General features: G+C 38.4%; 1 protein-coding gene across 7 annotated transcripts in view; it reads left to right on the top strand.

Annotated features, from left to right (window-relative positions):
- The window catches only part of ARHGAP29 (Rho GTPase activating protein 29), a 160,462-nt gene that overhangs the window by 144,795 nt on the left and 3,190 nt on the right, over positions 1-12,477 (top strand). For 6 of the 7 annotated variants that reach the window (XM_006021847.2, XM_025201909.1, XM_025201908.1 and 3 more), the window contains 10 exons: positions 1,635-1,801; positions 2,697-2,825; positions 3,011-3,109; positions 4,798-4,961; positions 5,087-5,275; positions 5,424-5,561; positions 7,517-7,749; positions 10,043-10,349; positions 10,527-10,635; positions 11,027-11,146. In XM_006021847.2, the coding sequence (XP_006021909.1) occupies positions 1,635-1,801; positions 2,697-2,825; positions 3,011-3,109; positions 4,798-4,961; positions 5,087-5,275; positions 5,424-5,561; positions 7,517-7,749; positions 10,043-10,349; positions 10,527-10,635; positions 11,027-11,146 (1,655 nt within the window). Of the gene's footprint in view, positions 1-1,634; positions 1,802-2,696; positions 2,826-3,010; positions 3,110-4,797; positions 4,962-5,086; positions 5,276-5,423; positions 5,562-7,516; positions 7,750-10,042; positions 10,350-10,526; positions 10,636-11,026; positions 11,147-12,223; positions 12,341-12,477 lie in introns of all 7 variants that reach the window. The other variant, XR_003093620.1, reaches the window with a different exon arrangement.

Below are 12,477 nucleotides of genomic sequence, written 5' to 3'. Positions count from 1 at the left end.
TCCCGCATGCAGATCTGGGGGCCCCCGCCCCCAGGAGGAATCCGACGCAGCCCCACAGCCCTCTCAGGGGTGCGGGCCGCCAGATCTGCAGGCGGGATGACAGGAGGCTGCTGCTACCGGCAAGTGATATGAGTTTTCCTTTCAACTGTTTGAGGTGCAGTTTCCTAGAAATGAAGTCAAAACGAAATGGTTCTGTTTCGCACAGCCCTATTAAATGTAATAGTGGAGAGGCTATAAACAAGTATTTCACCTTGTTGCATACATATGCTAAGTGACTTTCCACATTTAATTCACTATAAAAGTCTTTTTGGCACTTAAGCTGAAGTGCCAAAATACCCATTCCTATCTGTGTGTTTCACAGTTCTACAGGAAGGCTGTCGTCATAGTGTTTCAAAAGGAAATTAAGTACAAAAACTGAATGCTTGAGTCGGACGTGCACCAACAAAAGCCAGGAAACTCAAAGTTAAGGCAAAGATTCTTAGTTCTAGTCTTTAAATTTCCTGCCTTTCATGAGTCTGATTCAGTACATACTCCTGAATTTTTCAGAGTTGTCAGAGGTTTCAGTATGTCACTCCAACAGCAAAAAAAGTAGGTGTGGAAGTCTGAAATCCCTATGTATATTTACCCACAGTATTTAAAATTGGCTTGTTTCAGAACTGATTCTTTTTCCCAGCTTATTGATCTTCTCATAGGGCCTAGCAATCTCTCATACACTCTTAAGTGATTGCTTTAATTATTGTCTAGATCTGTGTATACCTAAGAGGCAAATCCCTTGCAAAAATGTAAATTTTAAATGTTTTGAAGCCCTCATCGCAGCTTCCATCAAATGAGTAGAGACGAGCTGATTAAGCGCAGTCTCCCCTACTGTTAAACTTGGCTAGCAAGCAGTTTAATCCACAGGGTGCTTCAGCATTTTAGGTTAATTAGATTGTTAACTGCATTCTTTCATTACATCTTAAGAGCAGAATTTAACAGCCAAGTACTAGGAACTTTCTATGAAATTGTGAAGCCATGCTTAGTACTCCTAAAAACCATATTAAATATTTTAGGGAATAAGTCCAAGTAAACATTTAGACCCTTACTTAAAATCTATGTCCTTTATAGATCAGTCGTTTTAGACCAATGGCATAAAGAGTTCACATTCAGTTTAGAGTAATTTAAAGTAACAAATAGTTGGGCAGTTGGGAAGAGATGGTATTTGGAAGAGAGAACAGGACTGGAAATCAGAACCACTGAGTTCTAATCCTAGCTCTACAGGTGAGTCCCTCTAGCTAAGACTTACATTTGTCCTGTTGCTGTAGTTTCATAAGGACAAAGTAGGGGGTATAATATACTGATTTTTGAAAAAAAGATGTTGAAAGGGCCTGTACCGTATGAAACATACTACTGCTATGTTAGTAGGAGAATTTATTCCCTATAACCATTTAACACGTGGAATTGTACCAATATAACAGAAGGCAAAATTTGGTTGTGTAAATATTTTCCATGATGTATATTGTGAGCTTAATTATGAACTATTGATGAGTACAGTAGAAATACTGAGCAATTAGTGCTTTGAAAAATAAAATGTATTAGGATTTTAATTGAATGCTAATTTAGTCACCTCCCCAATAAAATGGATTTTCTTTTTTAAGTGTTTTTAGTAAACAAGCAACGAACAGTGCCCATGCATCACATGGAAACTTATCTCAGTGTTCTGGAGACTTCCCTACACAGTCGTTAGAGGATGTTGGAAGCCCGACTTACTGTCGTTCTCATAAGATTGGAGAGAAGAGATCTGCCAGCAGCACAGATATCCAAGGTAATTCTTTTACGTTTCTACAAGCTTTCATTTCTAAATAGAAAGGTCAGCTTTAGCAGGTGACTGGTCCAGCTCTTTGCTACAGTGGGATGAATCATGTGATAGGTCATAACTCAGGCCCAAAATGTAACATTTGTTTTTAAAAAAATGTAAAAAGCTTTGTTGCTTTATAAATGTTTCATACATACTAGTGCCCAGGAGTGGATGCAAAACCATTTAAGCAAGCAATGAAGATCTTTGCCAAGAAGTATTAGATGCAAGTCAAATAGCAACTTCTGACCATTAATTTATTTATTAACATTCTTCTCATCCCCATTCCCTCTACAAGAAAAAATTGTGTATAAATACTGGCAGTTTTTAAGAGGCTTTACTTGTCACTTAAAGAATGCAGTTTTGGTTTCGGCTGCTAATAATACCTAATAAATGTCAAGTTTCTGGAACTTCCTTACACGTACTGTCAGAGATGACCTGAGCAGGGTGCAGGGCCCAGGGCAAATCAGCCTGTGTGGAGGCCCCACCCCTGCGCGCCCCAGATGCGGAGAAGCCGGCAGCGGATTTGGTGGCGGGTACGGAGGTGGGGGGGCACCTAGCGGCCGGATGTAAGTCTGTGGCCACTTCACCTGGCTCCCCAGGGCCCCCCAAAGCGCGGGGCCTGGGGCAGTCACCCTGATTCGCCCTCCCCTAAGGACAGCCTTGCATACTGTAAAACTCTTCTTGAGAATACATGCTACATCTTTTCTTTCCATAAGAAATGATGCATGTCTTCTCATTTAACATTATGTATTTTTCCTCTTATAAAAGCCAAGCCTGCCTGAATATCCCCTCAGCTGAAAGAATCTTGTGGTGGTGATTGTTTTATTATCTGATTTTATTATCTTTGGATTTTTTTTCCAAGCAATACGAGGACCCCCACCATTCAGATCATGGTCAGTAGGCAACCAAGGTGGAGGAATGTGTAGTGATTCTGAAAGTGCTGGAGGAAGCAGTGAATCGCGTTCTATGGATTCTCCATCTGCTAGCCCAGGTATAGCTATTTGCCAATTATTGTTTGTTTTAAAATAATTTTGTAAGGCCCAATTCAAAGACTATTGAATTGGTGCAAAAATTGTTATCGACTTAAACGAGTGTTGCTTTGAGCATCTACTGAGAATGAGCCATTGAGTAGACTCTATTTTTGGCCATCTGAAAAAAATCTTTCCTCCTCCACAGGGGATTTTAAGAGAAGGCTTCCCCGCACACCCTCTACTGGTACTATGTCTTCTGCAGATGATCTAGATGATAGAGAACCACCTTCTCCTTCTGAATGTGGTAATATACTATGATTTTTTCTTAAATTCTAGCTAGTTAGTAGGTGGCCTTTTGTCTTTGTAAGTTGTTGTTTTCTTTTATCTGCTATGAGGAAAACTTAAATTTACTAATTATCAATTACTTCAGATGCAAAGTGAATCTGCAACAGTTGGTATGTTCTCAGGTTCCCTGATTTCAGAGCTAAAAAGAACTGTCTAGGCTATGTAGTTTCTCTGGAGTATAGCAAACTTGTTCCTCTCATTTAGATTAGATTAATGCATTATCAGCATTTGAACATGCTTTATGATGCTTTATTTAGCTTTGCCTTTAGCTGACATTATCTTGGCATCTAAATTTTTATTCATATCAATGCTATTAACATGCTTCAAAGGCAATAACATATTTAAGCTATTCAATTTCTAGACTGCCAAGTACAAGTCACTTGAGGAGTGAGTTATCTGTAAATCTTAAATGCTATAGTTCCAAATGTTTTAGGAAGTTGGCTAAGACATTTTCTTATGCTTGAAACTCAGATAAGGTAGTTTAGTAACATCTCTGCCCTGGGTTTAAAAAATGAAAAATGTACTTTAGATGGATTAGGCAAGTCTTTCTGGCAGTATGACAGCCACTTGATCACATGTTCTGAAACTGGAATTACTGGATAACTAGAAGTATCCCCAAGCAATGTCTGCAGTACTGAAATATTTCCAGAGCTAGTTTTTTAACATACATGTACAGTAAAGCATTTAAGCAAATACTGATGTCCATCAGTGCTTGGTACAAAAAAAACATAGTTTAGTGGTGAACTTAAGGTTAACATATACTGAAATGTTCCAAATCACAGCTTAAACCAGTATTAAGGCCATTCTAAAACAAAGTCTCTTTTAATTTGTTGTCTAATGTGAAAAAAATGAGACCATCTCCCACCCCCTACCTGCCCATTACTTGAGCTTCTAGGGGGAAAAATGAGCAATAACTTCTATTCACAAGATATATTTGAATGCATAAAACTGAGTAAGATTTAATGCTTTTTTAACACGTGTTAACAAAACTAATATAAATAAAAGTTCTGAGCTACTTGAACTATCAGAGGAATTGCCGTTTATATTTTTTTCTAGAATCCTCTAGAAGGTAATATCTTTAGGGTTGTAGGAATAGTAGTTTGATGTTCTCTTGTGAGTGTGTATTTAATTACAATCAGTTCAAAGTTGGGTGGGGGGGAGAGATTAGTCAAAGTATTTTTCAATTATTTTAGCCATTGCAAATGAAATTTTGTAAGGCTGGTATCCAAGTGGTCTTAACACAATACTTTGGGCATATACGGTGGAACTTGTCCAGGTGGCTGCCTGAATTGAAGGAGCAATCAAAGTACCCAAGTAGTACAAGTAGTTAGAGGTCCAGACAGCCTTATTTGCACTTTCAGTTGATTATGGGCACAAAATGTATTCCCTTCAAGTGTACATCTCTAAATGTCATCATTATGTTTAGGTTGTATATGGACTGGTTACTTCACTAGCATGTGTATATAACATTTAAGTTCTATATGTAGCATCTACATCCTGTAAAGTGTGATTACTTGTAGACAGCTGTGTACTACAGTGAGTTTATAAGAAAAGCAAAGCAGCAAACAGTTATTATGTATCCTCATACTGTGTGCTGTTTTACCAGATACTTGAATGCTATTATAACAGCAGAATTTTTTTTTCAAGGTTTAAATGATTTGACATCTGAAACTGCCAATTCTCCTGGACCCTTTAGAAATACCCTCATGTCCAAGGCAGCTCAAACGCACAAGCTGCGAAAATTGAGGGCTCCATCTAAATGCAGAGAATGTGATAGCTTAGTGGTATTCCATGGAGCAGAATGTGAGGAGGTAAGAGGTTACAGAAGGTAACATATGCAGTCATGTAGATTCTTAGCAATGACATTTTGATCTAAAATTGTGTTGAAACATTTTTATTTTATTTCATTTCTTCCTTTGTACCTCACTTATTGTAGTGCTCACTTGCTTGTCACAAGAAATGTTTAGAGACCTTAGCTATTCAGTGCGGGCACAAAAAACTTCATGGAAGACTTCATTTGTTTGGAGTGGAATTTGCTCAAGCTGCTAAAAATGTTCCTGATGGCATCCCTTTCATCATTAAAAAGTGCACCTCTGAAATTGAAAGCAGAGCCCTGAACGTAAAGGTACAGGTTAACTTAATGTTATAAAGCTTAAACATGAACAGTCTTTTCCAAAAACAGTTTATGATAATACTACATTGGCTAATTCCAATCGTTTTACAATTGCTTTTAGAGCTAAAAGAATTGCATACTGTTTCTTTTTCTATTTCAGGGCATCTACCGTGTGAATGGAGCCAAATCAAGAGTTGAAAAACTCTGCCAAGCGTTTGAAAATGGAAAGGACTTAGTAGAACTGTCAGAACTTTACGCACATGACATCAGTAATGTCCTTAAACTATACCTCCGCCAGGTATATGCTATAACTGTTCTGCAATTAGCTGGAAGAACAGAAGTATTATAGCAGCTTTTTCAATGAGGGAGGAAAATATTCCTTTTCACAAGTCCTGTAATTGTTGCTGGAAAAATACCTTCATTTGAATAGAATAATCTACTGTATTGGCAAGAAATTATTTTTATTTGGAGAGCTTGATTCTGTGGTGCTTGACAATGAAAACACTAAGGCTATTGATAGAATCAGTTTTCGAGCCTGTTTATCATTCCCAGCAGTATCCATGTTGCTTTTAGTAGCATAGTTTTCTGTATCCACTTGTTAGTGTGAAGTTTAAGTGTTAATCTGGTTGGATTCATGAGGTAGGTAGGGCTGTAGCTTGTAAAGTGGCAGCCAGGTTTTACAGATTGCAGACAAAGTTTGAATGAAATGCCTAAAACTATAGTCAATAAAAAAAATGATAAAAAGCCTAGCATGGTAAGATTAACCACTTTCCTTCTGTGGAAACAGGTTTTAAAGCCTTGGGCATTTAAATACCAGGTAGCCCTTTTGAAATTCAATCCCGTCTCCTAATGGGGGTTTAAGCACCTTCTGGCTGTAAGTGTTGTAGGAGTACAAGTAACAATGACTTTAAAATGAGTTGTGCTCATTTAGTGACTTGAGAACTTTTGTAGATAATACATTAGCTTTTTACTGCTACTTCAACAGGCAGTAAAAATCCATAATTCTGTATGCAGCAAATTCTGGAGTTTAAGGGCACTATGCTGAATTTTAACTAACATTAAACTCCAAAGAGACAAATGAAGCCAAGCAGTTACCTGCTGGTTTATCACTTCCTGTGTGTCTAATCAGTTCAGTACAAGCTTAGTTAGAACCGGTTGTAAATAATGATGATTCTTATATGATAAAAATAGTACTAGAACCCTGTAGATAAGATGCTTTCCAGCTTTAGGAAAACATTTTTACAATGAAATATGTTCATTTGAATACAATTGTTAAATTTCAGTACAATTAAGCTGTAAAACTTTATTGGCTGTGGATTTCTGGAGGATTATTACATGCCTGAGGTGTGAGGCAGAATGACTTTAGCCACCCAAGTAGTACAATAATCCCTAAGAAATTATGTGTTTTGGGAGGCCACTTAGAACAGTGGGTTAACTTTCCAGCCTTTCATCTCCAAAGAATTTACTTCAGATCCAGTTGGGGTCACCAATAAAACTAGCCTGCCCTCTCAGTTTGGTCCTTAGTAAATATATATCCACACTAATAAGCTGCCACATCATTGCAGTGTCTACTTGAGGGAGCCAGGGATGTCAAAGGTGAGTTGTTAAGGCAGTGATAGAATTGTTATAGGAAGCCTGGCCAAATATTAATGTTAAACTTTTAAAGGTATTCATGGTATTTGAGACTTCCTGTTGTTTAGACCGGTTTTAAGAGTTCAAAAAAAGTTCTGTAAAGTTGCTTAAAGAGCTGTTGAATTACTGTTTTTAACACTGATTAATTTGTGCAAGGTTGAGCTGGTTGTTCTGTTTTTACATTTTATCTCCATTTGGAAAATGAAAAACCTAGGTCAATTTCACTTTATTTATTTTAACTGTTGCCCCTATGAGATTCTCATGAACTAGCATAATGGTAATTTCACACTCCAAGAGAAAGTTTTAATTGGAAAATTCTTCATTAGAATTTTAATAATCACACAGAAACAATAGAATTGTTAACAGGGTTTTCAGCTATGAATAATTATTTTTTGATAAATAATATTTCAACAAATTTAGCAGTTTGTATGCTATATTATCAGGCTTCTGTTATAATGTGTTAGTGCGTGATATTTTTATGTCTAGGTCTCTTCTATGTATTCAACTTTTCTAGCTAAAGGAAGGGCACTAGACTAGACAGCATTTGGTGATAGACAGGAAGGAAACAGACAAGGTAAAATGCAGACTTGAATATGTTTCTAAATGTTTCTATTCCCTCAGCTCCCAGAACCTTTGATTTTGTTTCGGCTTTACAATGAGTTCATCGGACTTGCAAAAGAAAGTCAGAATGTTAATGAGGAAGTGGACACAAAACAGACTAGCCCTACATCAAAGAAAAGGCAATCAGTCTGTATTGAAATGAACAGGATCATCATTAAAATGAAAGATCTCCTCAAACAGCTACCTGTACCAAATTATAACACACTTCAGTACCTTACAGCACATCTTCATAGGTAAGAAAAGCCCTTTAAGGTAACCTGCAGATGTTTTGCAAAGTAAACTGTTATATGCTGCATGCTAGGAAAATTTCTTTCAGATGGTTTGGCCCCCACTTTTGGATGTTCATCCAGAAAAATTACAGGATCTGTGTTTCTATATCTCCATGTATTTTCAAAAATTAGTTTGTGGTTTATGTAATGGTGAATTATTGCTCGGCCACAAACTAGGGATGTAAATATTTTAAAATATGTTTAACCTCCTCTGCTTAAAATGGTTAACCAATAACGCAGCAGCTCAGACACAGCTGGTGCTGGGGAGTCACTCTCCCAGAGCCAGGGATGGGAGGAGCAGGCAAGCCCAGATAGGCAAAATGCAACACAGCCCAGGTGGACCCTGCGCTGGGAGGGAGGGACCACCTGTGAACAAGCAGCTAATGGTTTAATCACTGAGTCCTTAGGCTGCTTGCTGTTTTCCTTTTAGGCCATAGGTACTAGTCCCCCTTACCTCTCTCCCTCTCCTTCCTGCCTGCCCTGCTGCCTTCTGATTCCTGTTGGGGCACTGCATGGCTTCCCTTTTCCCCCTTTCCTGCTAACCTGTGCCCAACCAAGCTAAAGGATAACCGGTAGGCTAACTGGTTATCATTGCATGTATCAGTTAAACAATTAATCATTTAATCTTTCACATCCCTATTCCAAACATACCATTTCTAGAGATGTTGCTTGAAAATGAGAACTAGCCATCTAATCTTTGTCTGCTTAAAACTGTTTCTGAATAATAGTTGCATGCGGTACTCCATCTTAGAAAGAATGTATCTAAGTAACCATATTTAATTTCCTGTGAAGAAATTCTAGCAAAATAGCATGTTCAAGCAGGCAAAAAATCAAAAAAATCAGATCTACCACTTTGGTGATCTTTTCTGACTGTCTTCTAGAAAGATGCAGGTGTACATTTATATGCTTCAGTCAAGAAGTATATCTAGGTACTACAGGGACGGGTGAATAACTTGGCATTTAAGTTGCACCTTGCCTGCATGACATTTTTTCCTGAAATGAGCTTTATTGTTATTCCAGCCATGTTACCAGACAGCAGCTTGTTTCGTCTTACCCTAATATGCTGAAAGCTGTTTCCCAGCAATAGCAATGGTTAAGAGCATTCGGACACAGCTTCCATTCTGCTTGCTTCATTTTTTGATCCCTGAAGCTGTGGCCAACCAGCTCCTGCTGTACTGCTTGCCACAGTGCTGTAAGGTCATAGTTGCCAGAGAACTTCTCCCAAACATGGAGCTGAATTATTTTTAAGGAGGTGAAGATAAAGAAAAAATTAAGTGATGATGCAGAGCTATAAAATTATCAAAATATGTTTTTTAATAAATAAGAGCCAGAATTTACCATGGTCACTTAACATCTTATAAGCTAATAGCTCCAACATTTTGGGCGGACAGACCACTGTCAACCTTTAGTTGTTCCTGGACCAGTGTGCACCCTGATTAAATATTTTAATTAGTTTGGTGAGAAGAAATGTTGTGATCTGTGGACCTGCTGTCATGGCCTTGCAGACAGTGGTTTAGGAATGTGAGCCTTAAAGCAGCCAGAAGTGGTCTGTAGAGAATTTTCTCTCTTCGGGAAAGTCTCTTGGCTTATATGTAGCTGGTGCAAGTGGCCCTATTGTCTCTTCCCACCCAAAACACTGCATTGTTCTGGCCTAATTTCCAAAGCTGCTGACAAGTCTCAAGTACTAGTGAAGTAAACAGGAGTTGAGGGTACTCGTGAAAATCAGATCAAAAACATAGTTAGTAGTCTTCTTCCAGGCACTGATGCCTGAAAGCCTGGGCCCTTTTAAAAAAAGAAAAAAAGATTAATTGTAAATTGGAATTGTAAATGTGAACTTTAAATTGATTAATAAAGTCCTGTTTCTTAAATAGGAATTTACAGTACAGCGTAGCCAACATGACTGTGATCCGTTATAGCTTAAGGATGAACTGCAAAGCTAGCTAAGATAAATATTCTAAAAGTCATAATAGTATATGCTGGATCTTTCTGCTAAGTAGGATATGGAGGCTGTTCATCTCAAGTAGATTGTGGTGTACTTTATATAAAGTAAATTAAAAGCCATACTTCTGTGCTGAATACTGCCTGCCTGTTGGGAGGAGGGGGAACTCAGCACATGCATGGGCTTAAGTTTGTTGTTGGGTGTGTAACTTTTTGAAGCAAAGTTGTTTTAAAATTATTTCATGGAAATTAATTAGTATTAACATGGAAGGAAAGAAAACTACAAAGCCTGTGTAACTTTGCATATTGTCTTACACAGGGTTACTGAACAATCAGATGAAAACAAAATGTCTGCCAGCAATCTTGGCATAATATTTGGGCCAACTCTGATCAGGCCCCGTCAGACAGATGCCACCATTTCTCTTTCATCACTTGTGGACTATCCATATCAAGCCCGGGTAGTAGAGTTGCTCATCACATACTATGAAAAGATCTTTGATGTTTTGCTGCAACCACTTTCTACTGTGTCTCAGCCAGAAGAAAGTGCTACTTCAGTAGAAAATGCTTTACCAATGGAAGAGAGGGAACTGCAGCAGCAGAGCAAATCATTTATTGCTGTAAAGGAAGTAAGTGGCTGCCGTGGAGCTGGATTGATATGATGTTTATTGATGCAGAATTAACTCATATTTTGGAACGTTGTATTGTTTACAGACATCACTATGAAATCTCTGAACTGCTTGTTTAGAAGTATGTATTTTTCCTCTTGAACACTCCTTTACTTCTGATCTGGTTTCTATTGACAGGGCATACTGCTAGCCCCGAGTGAGAGTAAGAGTTCAGAAACACTTGCATTACTCTTGGAACAGGACAGCAGGAAGAACATTCGAGAGAGAGTGGATGCATCTCACACTGGTTAGTAGTTCTTTATGCATCTCAGAGCAATATATTGTCCTATGGACTAACACCAGTCATTAAATACATTTGAGTGAAGTTCAACCTTTACTGTTTTCTGAAGATAGAAGTGCAAGCAAAAAAGTCTGTTTAAAAAGAGCCCCAAATCTGACTTGCTCTTAGTTTAGTTGGAAACAGCAAGAAAATAAACCCTTTCAGAAACCTGTAATCATGGAGCCAAACTTTGTATACCTGCAGGGGAAATTCACCAAATAATGAAGCTACAGCTTAGGCTGTACTTTAAATAAGAGGCTGTTGTGCTGTCTTTGGTTTGTTATCTGTGACTCCAGCAAGAATATTGGGACCCAGCAGCTAAGATATGTTTAACAGGTGCTTTTCTCTTCTTTTCTAGAACGGATGTTACTCCCACTCACTGGAGCGAAGCATGAGGGGTTTGGGAATTGGAATGCTCCATTGGAATCCCCAACTACCACTATTCTAGATATTCATATTGGTGCTCCCAAAGAGTCAGGTGTGTGCTGCCTTAATTACACAGTACTTCCCAAAGGATGTTTTCTGCTAGTTTGCTTATGCTGTGTTTTTGTGCAAATACAACAGTTCCTTTGTATAGAGGTGGAATATCAACTCTTAAACTAGTGTTACACACAGCTCTCTTTTATTACCTAGTAAACACTTAGGATAGGTGGGGAAGGCTGTTCTAGCCAAAAATTATATTTGCAGCTGTTGCCCAGAGAAGCTAAATGTTTGTTTCCTTGGCTGTGCCCCTTTCAGTATCTGCCTGCATTTAGACTAGATTTCCTGCAGGCACATATCCCCAAGTGGAGAGTCTAATACATCCCAGCCTGACTATGTATAGTGATCATACTCTTAGGATAGCAGAATTAAACTAAACCTGCTCAGTAATGGATTGGGCAGGACTTTTCCAGCGGTCATAATCTCTATCATACAGGAGATATTAAACGACTCTGATTTCGAGCTCCAGTAGTGCAGTTCAGGAAGGGGTGAAGACAAGTGCAAGGTATGTCTACACTGAAGAAGTATCTTTAGTCCCCAACGCAAGCTGGATGACTGAAGTCTGAGCCTGAAGCAGCCATCACTTTTGTTTAGAATCTCCTTGTGTATATAAACCCCACTTGTAGCCTCTTGCAAGGAGAGGCTCTTCCAAGAATTTGAGTAGTGACTTTGTAGATGTCAATTCAGTGACTCTGCTTTGGAGTAATTGTCTTGTACAGCAGTCAGTAGCCACTCTCCTTTCTTGCCTTATTGGAAGAAGCACACACTTCAACTGGACTGTAAGTACATGCTATAGTCCAGTGTGTTTTTATATCTGCACTGGGTTTATTTGGCCCCTTAAAGAACTAGGCTTGCTATCAATAATACTGCAAGGAAATAGCAGTCCTGCAGAGTATGATATACTCCCTTATTTTGTATAGCGGCATAAAGTTCAAATTGTGGCTGTAGTTGCTTTTCTGTACTTTTCTGCGGAACGCGTGTATTTTTATTATGAGTATTTTTAAGCTGATAAGTGCAGGAAATCATTATCTGAACCCTCTCCTTCTCCCGCTTTCCCCCCACACTTTTTTTTTAGTCTGTAGATACTCAATTTGAGTAAATTCAATGACACTTCATACTACGCTCTGTCAAATTCTTGTACTTCGAGCCTGAAGAGCTGGAGAAGTACTGTTTCAACCAGGACATCTCAGGGGTGAGATTTAGTTACAGCATGTTTTGATTGGCTTAAAAAAAAAATCCCTTCTAACTTTTCAGCCTAAATCTTCAGGGCAACAGTGGCCCATATACACATTGGTACAATTGAGTATCACAGACCACATCAACACCCAG

The sequence above is a fragment of the Alligator sinensis genome, unplaced genomic scaffold (genome assembly GCF_000455745.1).
Source record: "Alligator sinensis unplaced genomic scaffold, ASM45574v1 scaffold199_1, whole genome shotgun sequence".
Lineage (NCBI taxonomy): Eukaryota > Metazoa > Chordata > Crocodylia > Alligatoridae > Alligator > Alligator sinensis.
Note: the sequence above shows the minus strand (reverse complement) of the source record. Positions and strands in the feature narration are given on the sequence as shown.